Source organism: Bufo gargarizans, chromosome 7 (assembly GCF_014858855.1).
Source record: "Bufo gargarizans isolate SCDJY-AF-19 chromosome 7, ASM1485885v1, whole genome shotgun sequence".
Taxonomy (NCBI): domain Eukaryota; kingdom Metazoa; phylum Chordata; class Amphibia; order Anura; family Bufonidae; genus Bufo; species Bufo gargarizans.
The window spans coordinates 151,019,899-151,035,487 of NC_058086.1; the positions used below are offsets into that span (position 1 = coordinate 151,019,899).

General features: G+C 45.5%; 1 protein-coding gene across 9 annotated transcripts in view; it reads left to right on the plus strand.

Annotated features, from left to right (window-relative positions):
- The window catches only part of PRRC2C (proline rich coiled-coil 2C), a 96,217-nt gene that overhangs the window by 67,090 nt on the left and 13,538 nt on the right, over window positions 1-15,589 (plus strand). For 6 of the 9 annotated variants that reach the window (XM_044301619.1, XM_044301623.1, XM_044301624.1 and 3 more), the window contains 11 exons: window positions 406-657; window positions 757-849; window positions 952-1,053; window positions 1,909-2,167; window positions 2,255-2,458; window positions 3,111-3,232; window positions 5,237-5,361; window positions 5,467-5,695; window positions 5,767-5,868; window positions 7,878-8,078; window positions 8,252-8,323. In XM_044301619.1, the coding sequence (XP_044157554.1) occupies window positions 406-657; window positions 757-849; window positions 952-1,053; window positions 1,909-2,167; window positions 2,255-2,458; window positions 3,111-3,232; window positions 5,237-5,361; window positions 5,467-5,695; window positions 5,767-5,868; window positions 7,878-8,078; window positions 8,252-8,323 (1,761 nt within the window). The remainder of the gene's footprint in view (window positions 1-405; window positions 658-756; window positions 850-951; window positions 1,054-1,908; window positions 2,168-2,254; window positions 2,459-3,110; window positions 3,233-5,236; window positions 5,362-5,466; window positions 5,696-5,766; window positions 5,869-7,877; window positions 8,079-8,251; window positions 8,324-15,589) is intronic. The other 3 variants (XM_044301625.1, XM_044301627.1, XM_044301628.1) reach the window with 1 other exon arrangement.

Genomic DNA, 15,589 nt, shown 5'->3' on the forward strand with positions numbered 1-15,589 from the left:
GCGTTAAAAATCTTCATATTTAGCATAGCCAGATACTGCCTTACCATGCCGCAGCCCATTCACTAAAATGACTCATTTGGGATCCGGCTGAATCCCAACCCTACTGCCGGAAACAGGCCTGGTCCCATTATAGGCAATAGGGCCTGGTGCTGCTTAGGCTTTTTCCAGCTATGCCCGATATAATGAACTCCGGCAGGCTGTTCCTCTGCTGGAAGATTATAATGCTAGTGTGCAACTAGCCTTATGAAACAGATCTCCTCAGTGGAAGGCTCTGTGGAGAGCTACAACTTGATGTGAATTACCCTTTAGTTGGCTGTGTACTGGGTGACCCATGCTATATAATACTGTGCTACAAATTTCTGAGAACCTTTAGTAACATGTTCTGTGTAACTCATTTTGTTCTAGATTCAGGATCTTAATTTAGTTCTGAGTAAGGAATATAAGCCGGGACCTATCGGTAAGGAGCGGTCCTTAAAGAACCGCAAAGTAAAAGAAGTGCAGCAGTCGGAGCCAGAGACTCAGGAAAAGCAAATTCCAAATACAGTTCACACCCCAGAACCAGTTCCATCAAAGGACAGTAAAGTTATAACAGAAGTGGTTCCGGAAATCACCAGTATGTTGTCGGTATCTGCACCTGAATTTGGAACAAGCACTAAGGTACTAAGCAGATCTTCATATGATTGGAAACAATGAGAATGTAGATGTATATTGGATGTAATTGGAAAATTGAAGTTCGTTTACTTTTCCACTTCTAAGGAAACTGTAACTGACTACACAAGCCTGTCCAACACCCTTCCTAATACTGCATCGTCAGGCAGCTCAAAATTGGAGTCTACTTTGGTGCCTAATGTAAGTTTAATAATACACTTTTTCAGTTGATTGATATTGCTGTTCCTCCAGTCAGTTTTGATGTCTGAGAACTATGTCTGACTTAGATTGCTGCTGTTTCAGGTTCCCATTCCCCACAGTCTCCCCCTATCTCGCCGAGAGACTCTTCAGCAGAGCTCGAGCCTAACACCGGTGTCTCCTGCAACTGTTGACCTGACTCTCAAGGTACATAACATACATATTATGCTACTCATGTTTCTGCTTTGGGTTTGAAAGGATGGAATCCGCTTTATGACCGTGTGAAAAATGTCAGCAATTTACCATAATTTTAACCCAGGTCAAGACCTGGGATGTTGCCCTTCAGAGGGAGCTTAGGGGAAGCTGGCATAGATAGGGCCGGTTATACATTGATTTCTGATCAGTCTTCACAATTTAGAATTCACCTATTTAGATACGTAGCGGACATTAGTAAATGACGGTAAAACCCTGCACCACATCTGTATGTTGCATTCTTTGTGCACTAGTCTTCCATAGCTGAACAGCAGCATAGATGACTATCCACAATGCCAGGTGTTGGCTTGAATTGTGTAAAGCAAACTTTTGCCGAACTTGGGAACAATGGAAAACTGCTCTCTGGTAGAGGATTTGCTTATGAATCTGGGTGAGCATTATCATGCTGAAAATTGCCAGTTTGAAGTCCTGCCTTGAGAGACAACACATATGGCTGAGGGATTTCTGAACTTGGTGTCAATCGTACCACTACAAGGGGTGACCAACTATCATAGGCAATGGCTCTCCAGAAAGTTGGGGCAGTGTGTCGCTTCCTAGCAAAGGCAGGGTTGAAGCGCTCACTACGAGGCATCCTGACCCAAACCGACCATCAGATACCCAACAGAACCTGGGTTGGTAGCTAAAGACCAAATAGTTCAAGTCCATAGCAGTCCAGGTTTCTCATTCGCAGCACCACTGCAAACAAAGGCAACGGTGGCTGTCAATGACAGGACATAAGGGGCGCAGTGACACAAATTTTCCTTTCTCACTTTTATCATGATGATTGTTTCTTTGTGTTCTTTTCTACAGATGGAGTCTGCTCGCAAGGCATGGGAGAACTCCCCAAGTGTCGCTGAAAAAGGATCCCCAATTACCCCAGCAGCACCTCCCACCAGCACTTCAGTAGTTGGGGCTTCCTCCAATTCCAACACTGGAGTTGGTAGTGTAACCGCCAATAGTGGAAGTGCTGGGCCTCCTCCACCCAGCAATGTTCAATATAATTCTTTCTCCAGTGCATCTATGCAACCTATCCCAGTTGCTTCAGTAACACCAACTACTTCCTTGTCAGGTAATTGGGAATTACAAATTACGGTTTACTTTTAATGCTTAGTAGTGGTAATTATGTAGATATTATTTATTAATGCTGTTTGTCCAGGTGCTGGAACATACACGACTTCATCACTTAGCACAAAAACTACCACAACTTCGGATCCTCCTAATATCTGCAAAGTGAAGCCCCAGCAGCTCCAGAGCAGCAGCAGTATGCCCTCTGCTAGTCACTTCTCTCAACTCAGCTGCATGCCCTCATTAATGGCCCAGCAGCAAAGTCCACAGGTGTACGTCTCCCAGTCTGCAGCAGGTATGCCATGTCTCTTTGTCACGTTTTCTTTAAGTTGACTTTGAAGCCCTAATTAGACCTGTTTAACACCGCTGTACAGCCGTGGGGTGCCTGAAGTCTGCCCTTCCCCATTCACTATAATGGGGACCAGTGGAGATCCGCCCGCAGCAGGGCAGATATGGTGGGTGGCGGCCGGACAAAAAAAAAACCCGATACGTGCTCATTTTATCATTTTGACTCTCTCCCTGCACCTGAAAGAAATTTGGGAAGTGAGAAGGGTGTGGTCTAGTAACCTGATCTGACAGTCTTAGCCTGCCAGAGTTTACCGGATCCGCATTGCCAGATTCTTCCATTCACCACCCGATTCCCATTGACTATAATGGGATCTGGAGGTGAACCCGTGGCTTTCTGGCATAAATGTCAGGTTTTGGATGGACAAATAAATACAGGCTACCGGAAGAGCCTGCCAGATTCAGAAAAGCAACTGTGAATGTACCCCTAGTCCCCTTCATATGAAGAATGAGCAGAAGGTGCCTGCTACAGCAAGCTACTTCTCCGCTGTAGGTAATGGAGCCTTGACTCCTGTTTTGTCAAACATGATTAAAAATATATTTAAACTTTTTAGTTCTGCTTTTTAAAGATTTGTTACTTATTAATGTTTCTTTTGGCACAGGAGCGGCAGCTCAGATACCTGCATTCTACATGGACACAAGTCATTTATTTAATACTCAGCATGCACGATTAGCTCCGCCAACTCTAACCCAACAGCAAGGATTCCAGCCAGGGCTCTCCCAAGTGAGTTTTTTTGTTTTCTCTTTGTATTTGTCACTGTAAAGGAACTGGACTTTACAGACAAAACCTATTTTGGCCTTAAAGGCAATTTGTCACCATGATTTTGGACTTCCAGGTTTGGCCCCCTGTTTTTCTGCTGTTAGCTCTTAAAAATTGCACTGACAATACATTTCAGTACAGCTTTAAAGGGCTTCTGTCACCCCACTAAAGTGTTTTTTTTTTTTTTTTGGGCTAGTGAAATTAGTTATATTGCGATATATGACAATATAATTGTGTTACTTTGATCCAGCAGTTTCTGCAAAAAACGAAGTTTTAATATATGTAAATTCGGTCTCTACCAGCAAGTAGGGCGGCTACTTGCTGGTAGCTGCTGCAAAAATCCGCCCCCTCGTCGTGTTGATTGACAGGGCCAGCCGGGATCTCCTCCTCCGGCCAGCCCTGTCGGCATTTCAAAAATCGCGCGCCTGTGTTGATTCGGCGCAGGCGCTCTGAGATGAGGAGGCTCGTCTCCTCAGCACTCCCTCAGTGCGCCTGCGCCGATGACTTCTTCTATTTCGGTGATGTCATCGGCGCAGGCGCACTGAGGGAGTTCTGAGGAGACGAGCCTCCTCATCTCAGAGCGCCTGCGCCGAATCAACACAGGCGCGCGATTTTTGAAATGCCGACAGGGCTGGCCGGAGGAGGAGATCCCGGCTGGCCCTGTCAATCAACACGACGAGGGGGCGGATTTCAGCAGCAGCTACCAGCAAGTAGCCGCCCTACTTGCCGGTAGAGACCGAATTTACATATATTAAAACTTCGTTTTTTGCAGAAACTGCTGGATCAAAGTAAGTAACACAATTATATTGTCATATATCGCAATATAACTAATTTCACTAGCCCAAAAAAAAATATCACTTTAGTGGGGTGACAGAAGCCCTTTAAATGCTTACAATGGAAGAATGGGGGCATTAGGTTAATAAAATACTGATCTGGACTCTATCTGCAGTACTACTCATATATTACAGCAGATAATAGTCCAAATTGTCAACGGTGTTACAGCTGACACTCGCTCCTATACAAGTGTATGGGAACTATCTGTCCCATTGAAATGAATGGGACTGTTAGGTGTAATTACACCTGCTTACCGCTGCAGATGCAACGGCAAGAAGGCAAACAGTGAAGAGAAGGCGGCGCTGGCACGGCGCGTGCCTTCTCTTCAAACAGCTGATCGGCGGGGGTGCCGGGTGTCGATCTGATATTGATGACCTATCCTGAGGATAGGTCATCAATAAATATAACTTGGACAACCCCTTTAATGAATTGTTTAAATCACTAGAAAAATCCACCTCCTGGAACTAGGAGGCAATACTGAGCGTGTTAGCTGCTCTTACCCGCTATACCCTTCGTGCAGACACTGAGCTAATGAGTTTAAGCCTAGCATCCCTAGGAGGCAGAAAGTCACCGTTACCCCATTGGCAAAGGACGGAGACCAGTTTGTCATGACAGCTGAATGGTGAAAATGCAGGATCAATACACTCTCGCACCAGTAACTGCTTCATCTTACTGAGATCAGGGAAGCTGTTACATGGTAATGATTAGCCAGGGCCTGGCACAGGCCTGTAGGTGGCAGCACTGCACTAGAATAGACTGAATTCCATGAGTAATGGATCAATTTCCATTACTAAGTAGAAATGGCAATCTAGTTGCTTGTTATACAAGGTATATACCTTGGGTGACTTTTTTTTTGTATTTTTTTTTTTTAGGTTTTAATAATATATAAAAATTCTAATCGCCCTTCTTTCCTCAAAATTAAAATAAACAAAAAAATAAAGATCACAAGTATCGCTGCATTTAAAACCGCCCGTACTATTAAAATATAAAAATATCCTATGCAGCGAAAATATCCTATGTTGGACTCTTCCTTTGTAAGCTTGTGTAGAAGAGTTTCACAAAGAAAATGCACTAGAATTCTGATAAGTTGTGTTTCCCAATTTCTGAATTTTCTTTATTTTAATTTCCTCTTAGATCCCAATCCCCATTTATGCTCCCATGCAAGGGCAGCATCAGCATCAGGCTCAGCTTGGCTTGGCACCTGCTCCCCCTGTATCCCAAGCTCAAGAGTTGTTTACTCCCTCTCTCCAGCCATACAGGTGAGTCAGTTCTGCTTAATACCTTGTACGTAGAAGGAGAGAATGGAAATGAGAAGTGATAAAAATGGAATACACTACTTACTATCCAGCGCACTCTTTTCACAGGTCTCAACAGGCATATTTACAGAGCAATCTGTCTCAGCCGTCCCAAGTTGTCTTGTCTGGCGCCTTACATAATTTCCCTGGAGTACAACACCAAGACCTTGCTAAAGCTCAGTCTAGCCTAGCATATCAGCAGACCACCAATACTCAGCCCATTTCTATCTTGTATGAACACCAGCTTGGTCAGTCTGGTTTAGGTGGCTCTCAGCTCATCGATACACACATTCTTCAGGTAAGAGTTTGATTTCAGCAGAACATTGTTGTATTATGAGCAAGGAACTTATTAGCACTTTATCCCCACAGACACGACAGGGTCTTGGACAGCCTTCTAATCTGTATTCTGGACAGCAGCCTAGTCAGACCAGCTTCTACAACACTGCTCAGTCTCCTACGGCACTTCAGCAGGTGAGTGTTAAACATGTGAATTTTATTACAGCAGAAAAAAATCAAAATAATTTATTCATTGTCCATGAGTTGCGTCTGATATTGTATCTTGGCCCCATTCAAATTTATGGGGTTGAGCTGCGGTACCAGACACAGTGCATGATGAAAGGAAATGGCATAGGATTCTTAAGCTAGTGCTTGTGAAACAATCCGTATTTTGAGCAATCTCTAATTTCTCCTTTGATTTATAATGTACATTAAAATGCCTTTCCAAGTTTTTAATACTTATGATCTATCCTCAGGATAGGTCATCAGTGTCTGATCGGTGGGGATCTGACTCCCGGGACCTCTGTATCAGCTGTTTTGAGAAGGTATCTGCACACCTGTGAGTGCTGTGGCCTTCTCTGTGCTTGCCAAGCACAGTGCCATACATTGTATAGTGGCTGTGCTTGGTATCATAGCTCAGTCCCATTCACTTGAATGGGTTTGAGATGCTCCTAGGCCACGTGACCGATCAATGTGTTGTCACTGGCCTAGGAAAAACTGTGAGAAGACCGCGGGGCTACTATGAGCGACAGTGCCTTCTCAAACAGCTGATCGGCAGGGGTCCCAGATGTCGGACCCCTGCCGATCAGATCTATCCAGAGGATAGATCATCAGTTTAAAAAAACTGCAGAACCCCTTTAAGTGAGTTTAGCTCCGAGAAACCACAGTTGTCCTGGGAAACGCGTTTGTCACATGGACCTCTTTTTCTGAACCACACGTGGCTTAAAGAGGACCTTTCACCACTCCTGACCTGCCTGTTTTAATAGCGTCATGCATTCCCCACATTTTAACAATTCTAGAGCTTCTATTCTTAGGTCTCTGTTGTGCCATTCCTCTATTACTTCTACTAGAAGTTATGAATCATTGCTATTAGCCTGCAGTAAGGGTACAGAGGGGAGTTAACCAGTTGGGGGGGTAAATACCTGCACAGTCTGAAAATGGCAGCACTGATTGGATAGAGAGTAAGTCTGTGCAGGTACACCCCCTCCCCCCCCTCCAACTGGTTACCTCCCCTCTGTACCCTTACTGAAGGCTAATAGCAATTCATTCATAACTTCTAGTAGAAATAATAGAGGATTGGCACAACATAGATATAAGAATATGTTCCCAAATTGTTATTACATCGGGAATGAACAAAGCTATTAAAACAGATGTCAGGACAGGTGAAATGTCATCTTTAACCTGCAGTGCGTTACACACTTGTGCAGTTTAGTCTAGTTTTTGTTAATTTCCCGCCCATATTACTTGGGGGACTCAGAAGACCTTGGGTATAGCAAGGAAGAGCGAGAGAGATTTTACTGGTAAGGCTATTTTCACACTTGCGTTCAGAGCGGATCCGTCTGAGACGGATCCGCTCATATAATGCAGACGGTGGCTCCGTCTGCATTATATGGTAAAAAAAAATTCTAAGTGTCAAAGTAGCCTCAGACGGATCCGTCCAGACTTAACATTGAAAGTCAATGGGGGACGGATCCGTTTGAAAATTGAGCCATAGTGTGTCATATTCAAACGGATCCGTCCCCATTGACTTACATTGTAAGTCTGGACGGATCCGTTTGCCTCCGCACGGCCAGGCGGACACCCGAACGCTGCAAGCAGCGTTCAGGTGTCCGCCTGCTGAGCGGAGCGGAGGCTGAACGCTGCCAGACTGATGCACTCTGAGCGGATCCGCGTCCACTCAGAATGCATTAGGGCTGGACGGATGCATTCGGGGCCGCTTGTGAGCCCCTTCAAACGGAGCTCACAAGCGGACACCCGAACGCTAGTGTGAAAGTAGCCTAAGTTGTACAAAAATCTCCTTTTCTCGCCCATATTCCTTGGGGGACACAAGACTTTGAGCTGAGCTATACCCAAGGTCTGCTGTGTCCCCCCAAGGAAGAGCGAGAAAGAGATTTTACTGGTAAGTTATATAAAAATCTCCTTTTTCTGTTAACTGAATCTCACCAATGCATGAATGAAATTTATCTTTTACCTTGTACTTCCAGATGACTTTACCTTTGCAAGGATCACAGCTGTCCTTGCCCAACTTTGGTTCTACTGGGGGGCAGCCCCTCATTGCTTTATCTCAAACTCTGCCACCTGCACCTCAAGCTCAACATCAGACTCTCTCTAGAGCGGGCCAAGTGAGCCAGGCTTACCGTGGCCTGATCCCTTCCGGCAGTCAGCATGGAATGATCGCTGGCAAGGTGACTACTGTAACTTTTCTCTTTGCCTTTTGGTGATATATATTATGTATATTAATATTTGCAGGAAGTACCTTTTTTGGGGGATTTTTGATATTTCCTGAAAGACTGTCTGGGTTTATGTAATTGGTGCTTGTGGTGTTGGCTAAGATTGTGGTCTGTTTTTATCTCTGCAGTGTTCAGCTAGAGGGAAGAGTGGCTTTACGTCAGTGTCCCCATGGAGCTATGGAGTCAACTACTTAAAATCGGTCAGATACTTAAATACACGTATTAGGGATTATAACTCATGGCTCTGGGCTCCTGTAACATGGAGAGCTGCTCTGGCTGACTTGTTTTACCAAAGTATTACATAATTAGCCTTTTATTTGAATGGAATTTTCTATTTATTTTTTAATTACTAGCAGAAGGACCCGGCTTTGCACGGGTATATTGAATTTATTTCACTTAATGTTTGTGTGTGTTGTTAAAAGATATCAACAGTATCCCCCATAACGGTGAACTCCACAGCCCCCCCACCCCTTAACACTGACCCTCCCACAGTGCCCAGCCTTCTTGAAATGTTACCTCCACAGCAGCCCATCCCCTTAAAGGGGTTGTCCAAGTTATATTTATTGATGACCTATCCTCAGGATAGGTCATCAATATCAGATCGGAGGGGGTCCGACACCCGGCACCCCCTCCGATCAGCTGTTTGAAGAGGAGACTCGCGCGGTGTCAGCGCTGCCTCCTCTTCACTGTTTACCTCTAGCCGTTGCATCTGCAGTGGTGAGCAGGTGTAATTACACCCAAGCCGTCCCATTTATTTCAATCTTCAAACGAGTCTCCTCTTCAAACAGCTGATCGGAGCGGGTGCCGGGTGTCAGACCCCCTCCGATCTGATATTGATGACCTATCCTGAGGATAGGTCATCAATAAATATAACTTGGACAACCCCTTTAACTTTGACCTTCACAGCAGCCCACCCCTTTAACAGTGAGTTTCACAGCACCCCACTCCCTTGACACTGACCTCCTCAGGGGCCCGTCCCCCTTAACAGTGACCTCTACAGCAGCTCGCCCCTTAATACTGAACTCCATAAGGGACCCGTTCCCTTATCTATGTCCTCCAGTGTTCCCTGCCCCCTTAACAAAGACCTCCACAGTACCCCGCTCCCTTAACAGTGAACTCCACAGCAGCTGCTCCTTTAATAGTGGCCCCTGTTCCCTTAACAGTGCCTGCCCCCCTTTAACTGTGGCCTCCACAGTGCCTGCCCCACTTTATCTATGGCTGCCACCACAAGCGCCCCCCACCTCCAAGGCTAGGACCTGATGTGACACGACAGTCGCAAAAAATCCATCCAAGATGGATACATGTAGCAGTGTAGTTGTGCCCTATGTGTCGTGCAGCCCTAGCCTAATGCTGACCTACAGCAGTGAAGAAAAATGGCTGGGTTGTTATGGAAAGCTGGAGTAAAACTTTGTATGTGGAGACTAAGGGCCTGTGAGCTTCTATTGGCTGATAAGGGACATGTGACCGTGTGTATGGCAGTTGGGATATGAAGAGAAAGGCTGGCAGGCTTGTATTGGCTAGTGTGGGTCATTTTTTAGGACTATCTCAGGAACGGTACGTCCTAGAGAGCTGAGACCACAAGATTTCTTTCCAGGTAGCAAGGGCCGTTTATACCCAAGTTTAAATATCTATATATATCTATATATATATATATCTATATAGAGAGATAGAGAGAGAGAGAGAGATAGAGAGATATATAGTACAGACCAAAAGTTTGGACACACCTCATTCAAAGAGTTTTCTTTATTTTCATGACTATGAAAATTGTAGATTCACACTGAAGGCATCAAAACTATGAATTAACACGTGGAATTATATACATAACAAAAAAGTGTGAAACAACTGAAAATGTCATATTCTAGGTTCTTCAAAGAAGCCACCTTTTGCTTTGATTACTGCTTTGCACACCCTTGGCATTCTCTTGATGAGCTTCAAGAGGTAGTCACCTGAAATGGTCTTCCCACAGTCTTGAAGGAGTTCCCAGAGATGCTTAGCACTTGTTGGCCCTTTTGCCTTCACTCTGCGGTCCAGCTCACCCCAAACCATCTCGATTGGGTTCAGGTCTGGTGACTGTGGAGGCCAGGTCATCTGGCGCAGCACCCCATCACTCTCCTTCATGGTCAAATAGCCCTAACACAGCCTGGAGGTGTGTTTGGGGTCATTGTCCTGTTGAAAAATAAATGATGGTCCAACTAAACGCAAACCGGATGGAATAGCATGCCGCTGCAAGATGCTGTGGTAGCCATGCTGGTTCAGTATGCCTTCAATTTTGAATAAATCCCCAACAGTGTCACCAGCAAAGCACCCCTACACCATCACACCTTCTCCTCCATGCTTCACGGTGGGAACCAGGCATGTAGAGTCCATCCGTTCACCTTTTCTGCGTCGCACAAAGACACAGTGGTTGGAACCAAAGATCTCAAATTTGGACTCATCAGACCAAAGCACAGATTTCCACTGGTCTAATGTCCATTTCTTGTGTTCTTTAGCCCAAACAAGTCTCTTCTGCTTGTTGCCTGTCCTTAGCAGTGGTTTCCTAGCAGATATTCTACCATGAAGGCCTGATTCACACAGTCTCCTCTTAACAGTTGTTCTAGAGATGTGTCTGCTGCTAGAACTCTGTGTGGCATTGACCTGGTCTCTAATCTGAGCTGCTGTTAACTAGGGATCGACCGATATTGATTTTTTAGGGCCGATACCGATAATTTGTGAACTTTCAGGCCGATAGCCGATAATTTATACCGATATTCTGGGAATTTTTATTTTTAAAAAAAAAAAAATCCCACAAATCTGCTGAAAATTAATGTTTATTGTTAATGTGTGTTTTTTTTTTGTAAATCTTTCTTTTTCATTTATACTTAATATTTTGGTGTTTTATTTTTGTAACTTTTTTTTTTTTTTTTTTTTTTTCTTCTTACTAACTTTTAGCCCCCTTAGGGACTAGAACCCTTGTCTTATTCACCCTGATAGAGCTCTATCAGGGGTGAATAGGAGCTCACACTGTCCCTGCTGCCCTGTGCTTTGTGCACACAGCAGCATGGAGCTTACCATGGCAGCCAGGGCTTCAATAGCGTCCTGGCTGCCATGGTAACCGATCGGAGCCCCAGCATTACACTGCTGGGGCTCCGATCGGAGGAGGAGGAGGGGATCCTGTGGAGGGGCGCACTGCGCCACCAATGTTTTTAATACTGGGGTGGGGGGGCGCACTGGGGTTGTCCAAGTTATATTTATTGATGACCTATCCCCAGGATAGGTCATCAATATCAGATCGGCGGGGGTCCGACACTCTAGCCGTTGCATCTGCAGTGGTGAGCAGGTGTAATTACACCCAAGCCTTCCTATTGAAATGAATGGGACGGCTTGGGTGTAGTTACACCTGCTCACCACTGCAGATGCAACGACTAGAATGAAAACAGTGAAGAGGAGGCAGCGCTGACACCGTGCGAGTCTCCTCTTCAAACAGCTGATCGGAGGGGGTGTCGGACCCCCGCCGATCTGATATTGATGACCTATCCTGGGGATAGGTCATCAATAAATATAACTTGGACAACCCCTCTCTCATTTATTCATATACAGGAGGCGGGAGCTGGCTGCAGAATCACATAGCCGGCTCCCGACCTCTATGAGCAGTAGCTGCGATCTGCGGCACCTGAGGGGTTAACTACCGCAGATCGCAGCTACCGCTCATAGAGGTCGGGAGCCGGCTATGTGATCCTGCAGCTCCCGCCTCCTGTATATGAATAAATGAGAGATTAAGCTTCATTGGTGGCGCAGTGGCCATAGCTCCTCCCCTCCTCTTGTCCCCTGTCCTTTCATTGGCGGCAGTGGCAGCAGCACAGGGGGAGGAGACACTGCTTCCTTCTCCCCTGTGCTGCTAAGGGGAACACGGAGAGCGCTGTCAGCAGCGCGATCTGTGTTCCCCATACGCTATCGGAATATCGGCAAAATAAATGCCGATACCGATAGCGTTCAAAATCCTGAATATCGGCCGATAATATCGGTAAATCCGATAATCGGTCGATCCCTACTGTTAACCTGCGATTTCTGAGGCTGGTGACTCGGATGAACTTATCCTCCGCAGCAGAGGTGACTCTTGGTCTTCCTTTCCTGGGGCGGTCCGCATGTGAGCCAGTTTCTTTGTAGCGCTTGATGGTTTTTGTGACTGCACTTGGGGACACTTTCAAAGTTTTCCCAATTTTTTGGACATAATGATGGCCACTCATTTTTCTTAGCTGCTTTTTTCTTGCCATAATACAAATTCTAACAGTCTATTCAGTAGGACTATCAGCTGTGTATCCACCTGACTTCTCCACAACGCAACTGATGGTCCCAACCCCATTTATAAGGCAAGAAATCCCACTTATTAAACCTGACAGGGCACACCTGTGAAGTGAAAACCATTTCAGGTGACTACCTCTTGAAGCTCATCAAGAGAATGCCAAGAGTGTGCAAAGCAGTAATCAAAGCAAAAGGTGGCTACTTTGAAGAACCTAGAATGACATATTTTGGTCTGTACTGTACATAACATAGATAGAGATAGAGAGAGATATATATATATATATATATATATATCTCTCTCTATCTCTATTTTAATACTGGATATAACCACTTTTGTGACCTAACAATAGTAAACCAGTTTTGTAGTTGCCGTACCTCTCTACAGGGGTGGTCATAATGTAATAACACATTTGCCTAGCTGATCTCCAGTAGTAAGGGGGGGGGGGGGGTCGGGGTCTGTGGATGGCACGGTTATGAGGTGGGGGGTCTGTGGATGGCACTGTTATGGGGTGGGGGGGGGTCTGTGGATGGCACTGTTATGGGGTGGGGGGGGGTCTGTGGATGGCACTGTTATGGGGTGGGGGGGGTCTGTGGATGGCACTGTTATGGGGTGGGTGGGGGTCTGTGGATGGCACTGTTATGAGGGGGGGGGTCTGTGGATGGCACTGTTATGGGGTGGGGGGTCTGTGGATGGCACTGTTATAAATATCATAAAAAAAAAGTATTTTAAAAGTATTTGGGCAAAAAGGCAGTTTCGGTCAAGGGCATCCTGAATTTTCGGTTTCGGACCAGAATTTTCATTTCGGTGCACCCCTAATAGTTACCTTCCCCCAATACAGTCTAATATTTAAGTAATTTGGGGCTTCTGTGATGCTCTTATGATTGGGTATTGGTTTTAGAAATGTAGCATCTTTATACAGTTTCATTCATTGTGATGTGGTTTTGGACACCCCCCTTCTTCCTTCCCCGTGTGCTATATCTTTGTCCATTTTTTGGGATCAATTACCACTTTTCCTTTAGAAAAAAAATATGGGAACATTGCACTGCAACAAATGAGCTGAGCGGATTGATTATAGTGTCCTGTGAGAAAAGATTCCTTATAACTTGTGATTCATTGATGTAAACATCTGGTCACTGGATTCAGTAGTCCCTCTCGGACTACCTTCCTTGTGTTTGTGCATAAGCCCAGGATGAAAAGAGATTTAGATCAATAAATTAGGTTCTGCTGATCCTCCTGATCAAACGGGACAGGTACCCTGTAGGTAAACAGGATCAGGGACATTTATTAAACGTTTTATGCCACTAGTGTGGCATAAAGTCGCAAAATATGGCGCATGCCGTATTTACGCATTTTTCACTTGTTTGAAATGTGCTGTGGAAAGTGGGCGTGGCTTGGGAGGGTCCTCGGACCTGTGGGCCAACGGATTTACTATCCTTTACACCAGAAACTGGTGTAAATTATAGTTCAGATCTACGCCAGCTCATCACTGGTGTAGATTTGACTTTGTGGCGCACAGACTGCCTGGAAATGCGCTAACTATGTTGGGGCCTATGATTCTTACTAAATTTGGCGCATTCTGTGTGTATCTGCCTTATTGATGTGACATTTATACTAAAGCTCGTTACTGCATCAGACGTTTTTTGGTTCTGCTTCTTCAAATATCATATGGTGGCATAATGTAGCATGCTGAAGCAGCGTTCATAGAAGGGATTGTTTTTAGGTCACAGGCCCAAAAACCTTAGGCCTCTTTCACACGAACGATACGGATCGGCTCCAGGTGCGTTCGGTGAAACTCGCACCATTTTGCAAGCAAGTTCAGTCAGTTTTGTCTGCAATTGCTTTCAGTTCAGTTTTTTTCCATGCGGGTGCAATGTGTTTTGATGCATTTTTCAAGCGTGATAAAAAACTCAAACCATGCGTGAAAAACGCAGGATATAGGACATGCTGCGTTTTTCACCAAACACAGAACTGGTGCATGTAAAAAAAAAAACGCTCATGTACACAGAGCCATTGAAATGAATGGGTCAGGATTCAGTGCGGGTGCTATGCATTCACGCCGCACATCGCACTCGCGCTGAAAACTCGCTCGTGTGAAAGAGGCCTAAACGTGCTGTAAGGGATTAACATGGCATCTTACTAAGCTGCTGTTACATGCGACAAGTGTTTTTATGTAGTTCAAATGAATGTCAACGTAGGAAATGTTTCCTCACAGCAATGGCTACTTCAGATATTTGTATTCAGAAGTGTGTATTTGACATAGACAGAGCCCACAGACCACAGTGGTGCATCTTAAAGGGGTTGTGCAGGGAGGGGGGGGTTTATGCAATCCTACTTTACCTGACCTTTAAAGGAAAGATGACCTGCTTCCCTGCACTGTCTGACCTGCAGTGCTCCGCTGGGCTCCCTCGATGTCCATATCTGGTTTGACATCGGCACAGCCAGTCGCTGACTGCAGCGGTGACTTGCTCTCGTTACTCCGTGAAAATGGTCACATGATGCAAGGGGATCTAGTCTCCGGTGCAGCCAGCGATTGGCTGTAGCGATGTCAAACCGGATGTTTACATCAAGGGAGCCCAGTGGAGCATCACAGGCCTGGAGGAGGGGGAGCCAGTGCCAGGAAGAAGGAAGCAGGTAAGTAATCTTCTTGGGGTTGACCCCTACCCCAGTCATTCTTGCACAGCCCCTCTAAAGTTACCACTTAGGCCAGTCATTGCCTGCAGCGGTACATGTGACTCGTCCATGTAAAGAGAGGCAGGGAGCTGGAGTGAAGTCATGGGGAGCAATTGAGTATTGATTTCTCCATGTATTTCAGGCTGGGTGCAACCCCCTTTAAAAGGATTTTCCCATATGAAGTGATGGCATATAGCTAGAGGGGTCCGACCACTTGGTTGCCTAGAGATCCTGAAAATGAAGGTGCTGCGGTGCTGATTTAAGTGAATGGAGGCAGCTGTAATTCTGCGTAGCAGGTTTTTGGGACAGTGCTTTGTAGGGAAACGGTTAAAGGGTCGCAGAGCTGAATTAGTGCTGTGACCCCTTCATACGCTGAACCTGTAGGGTTCCTGAGATCAGACCCCTACCGATCACAATAGCGATTGCATATCCTAGCGATATGCTATCACTTCAGTATGGGAGTTTCCTTCCTTCCTTTTACAGTTGGGGCAAAAATCCTTTGCATAGATTGTCTGTC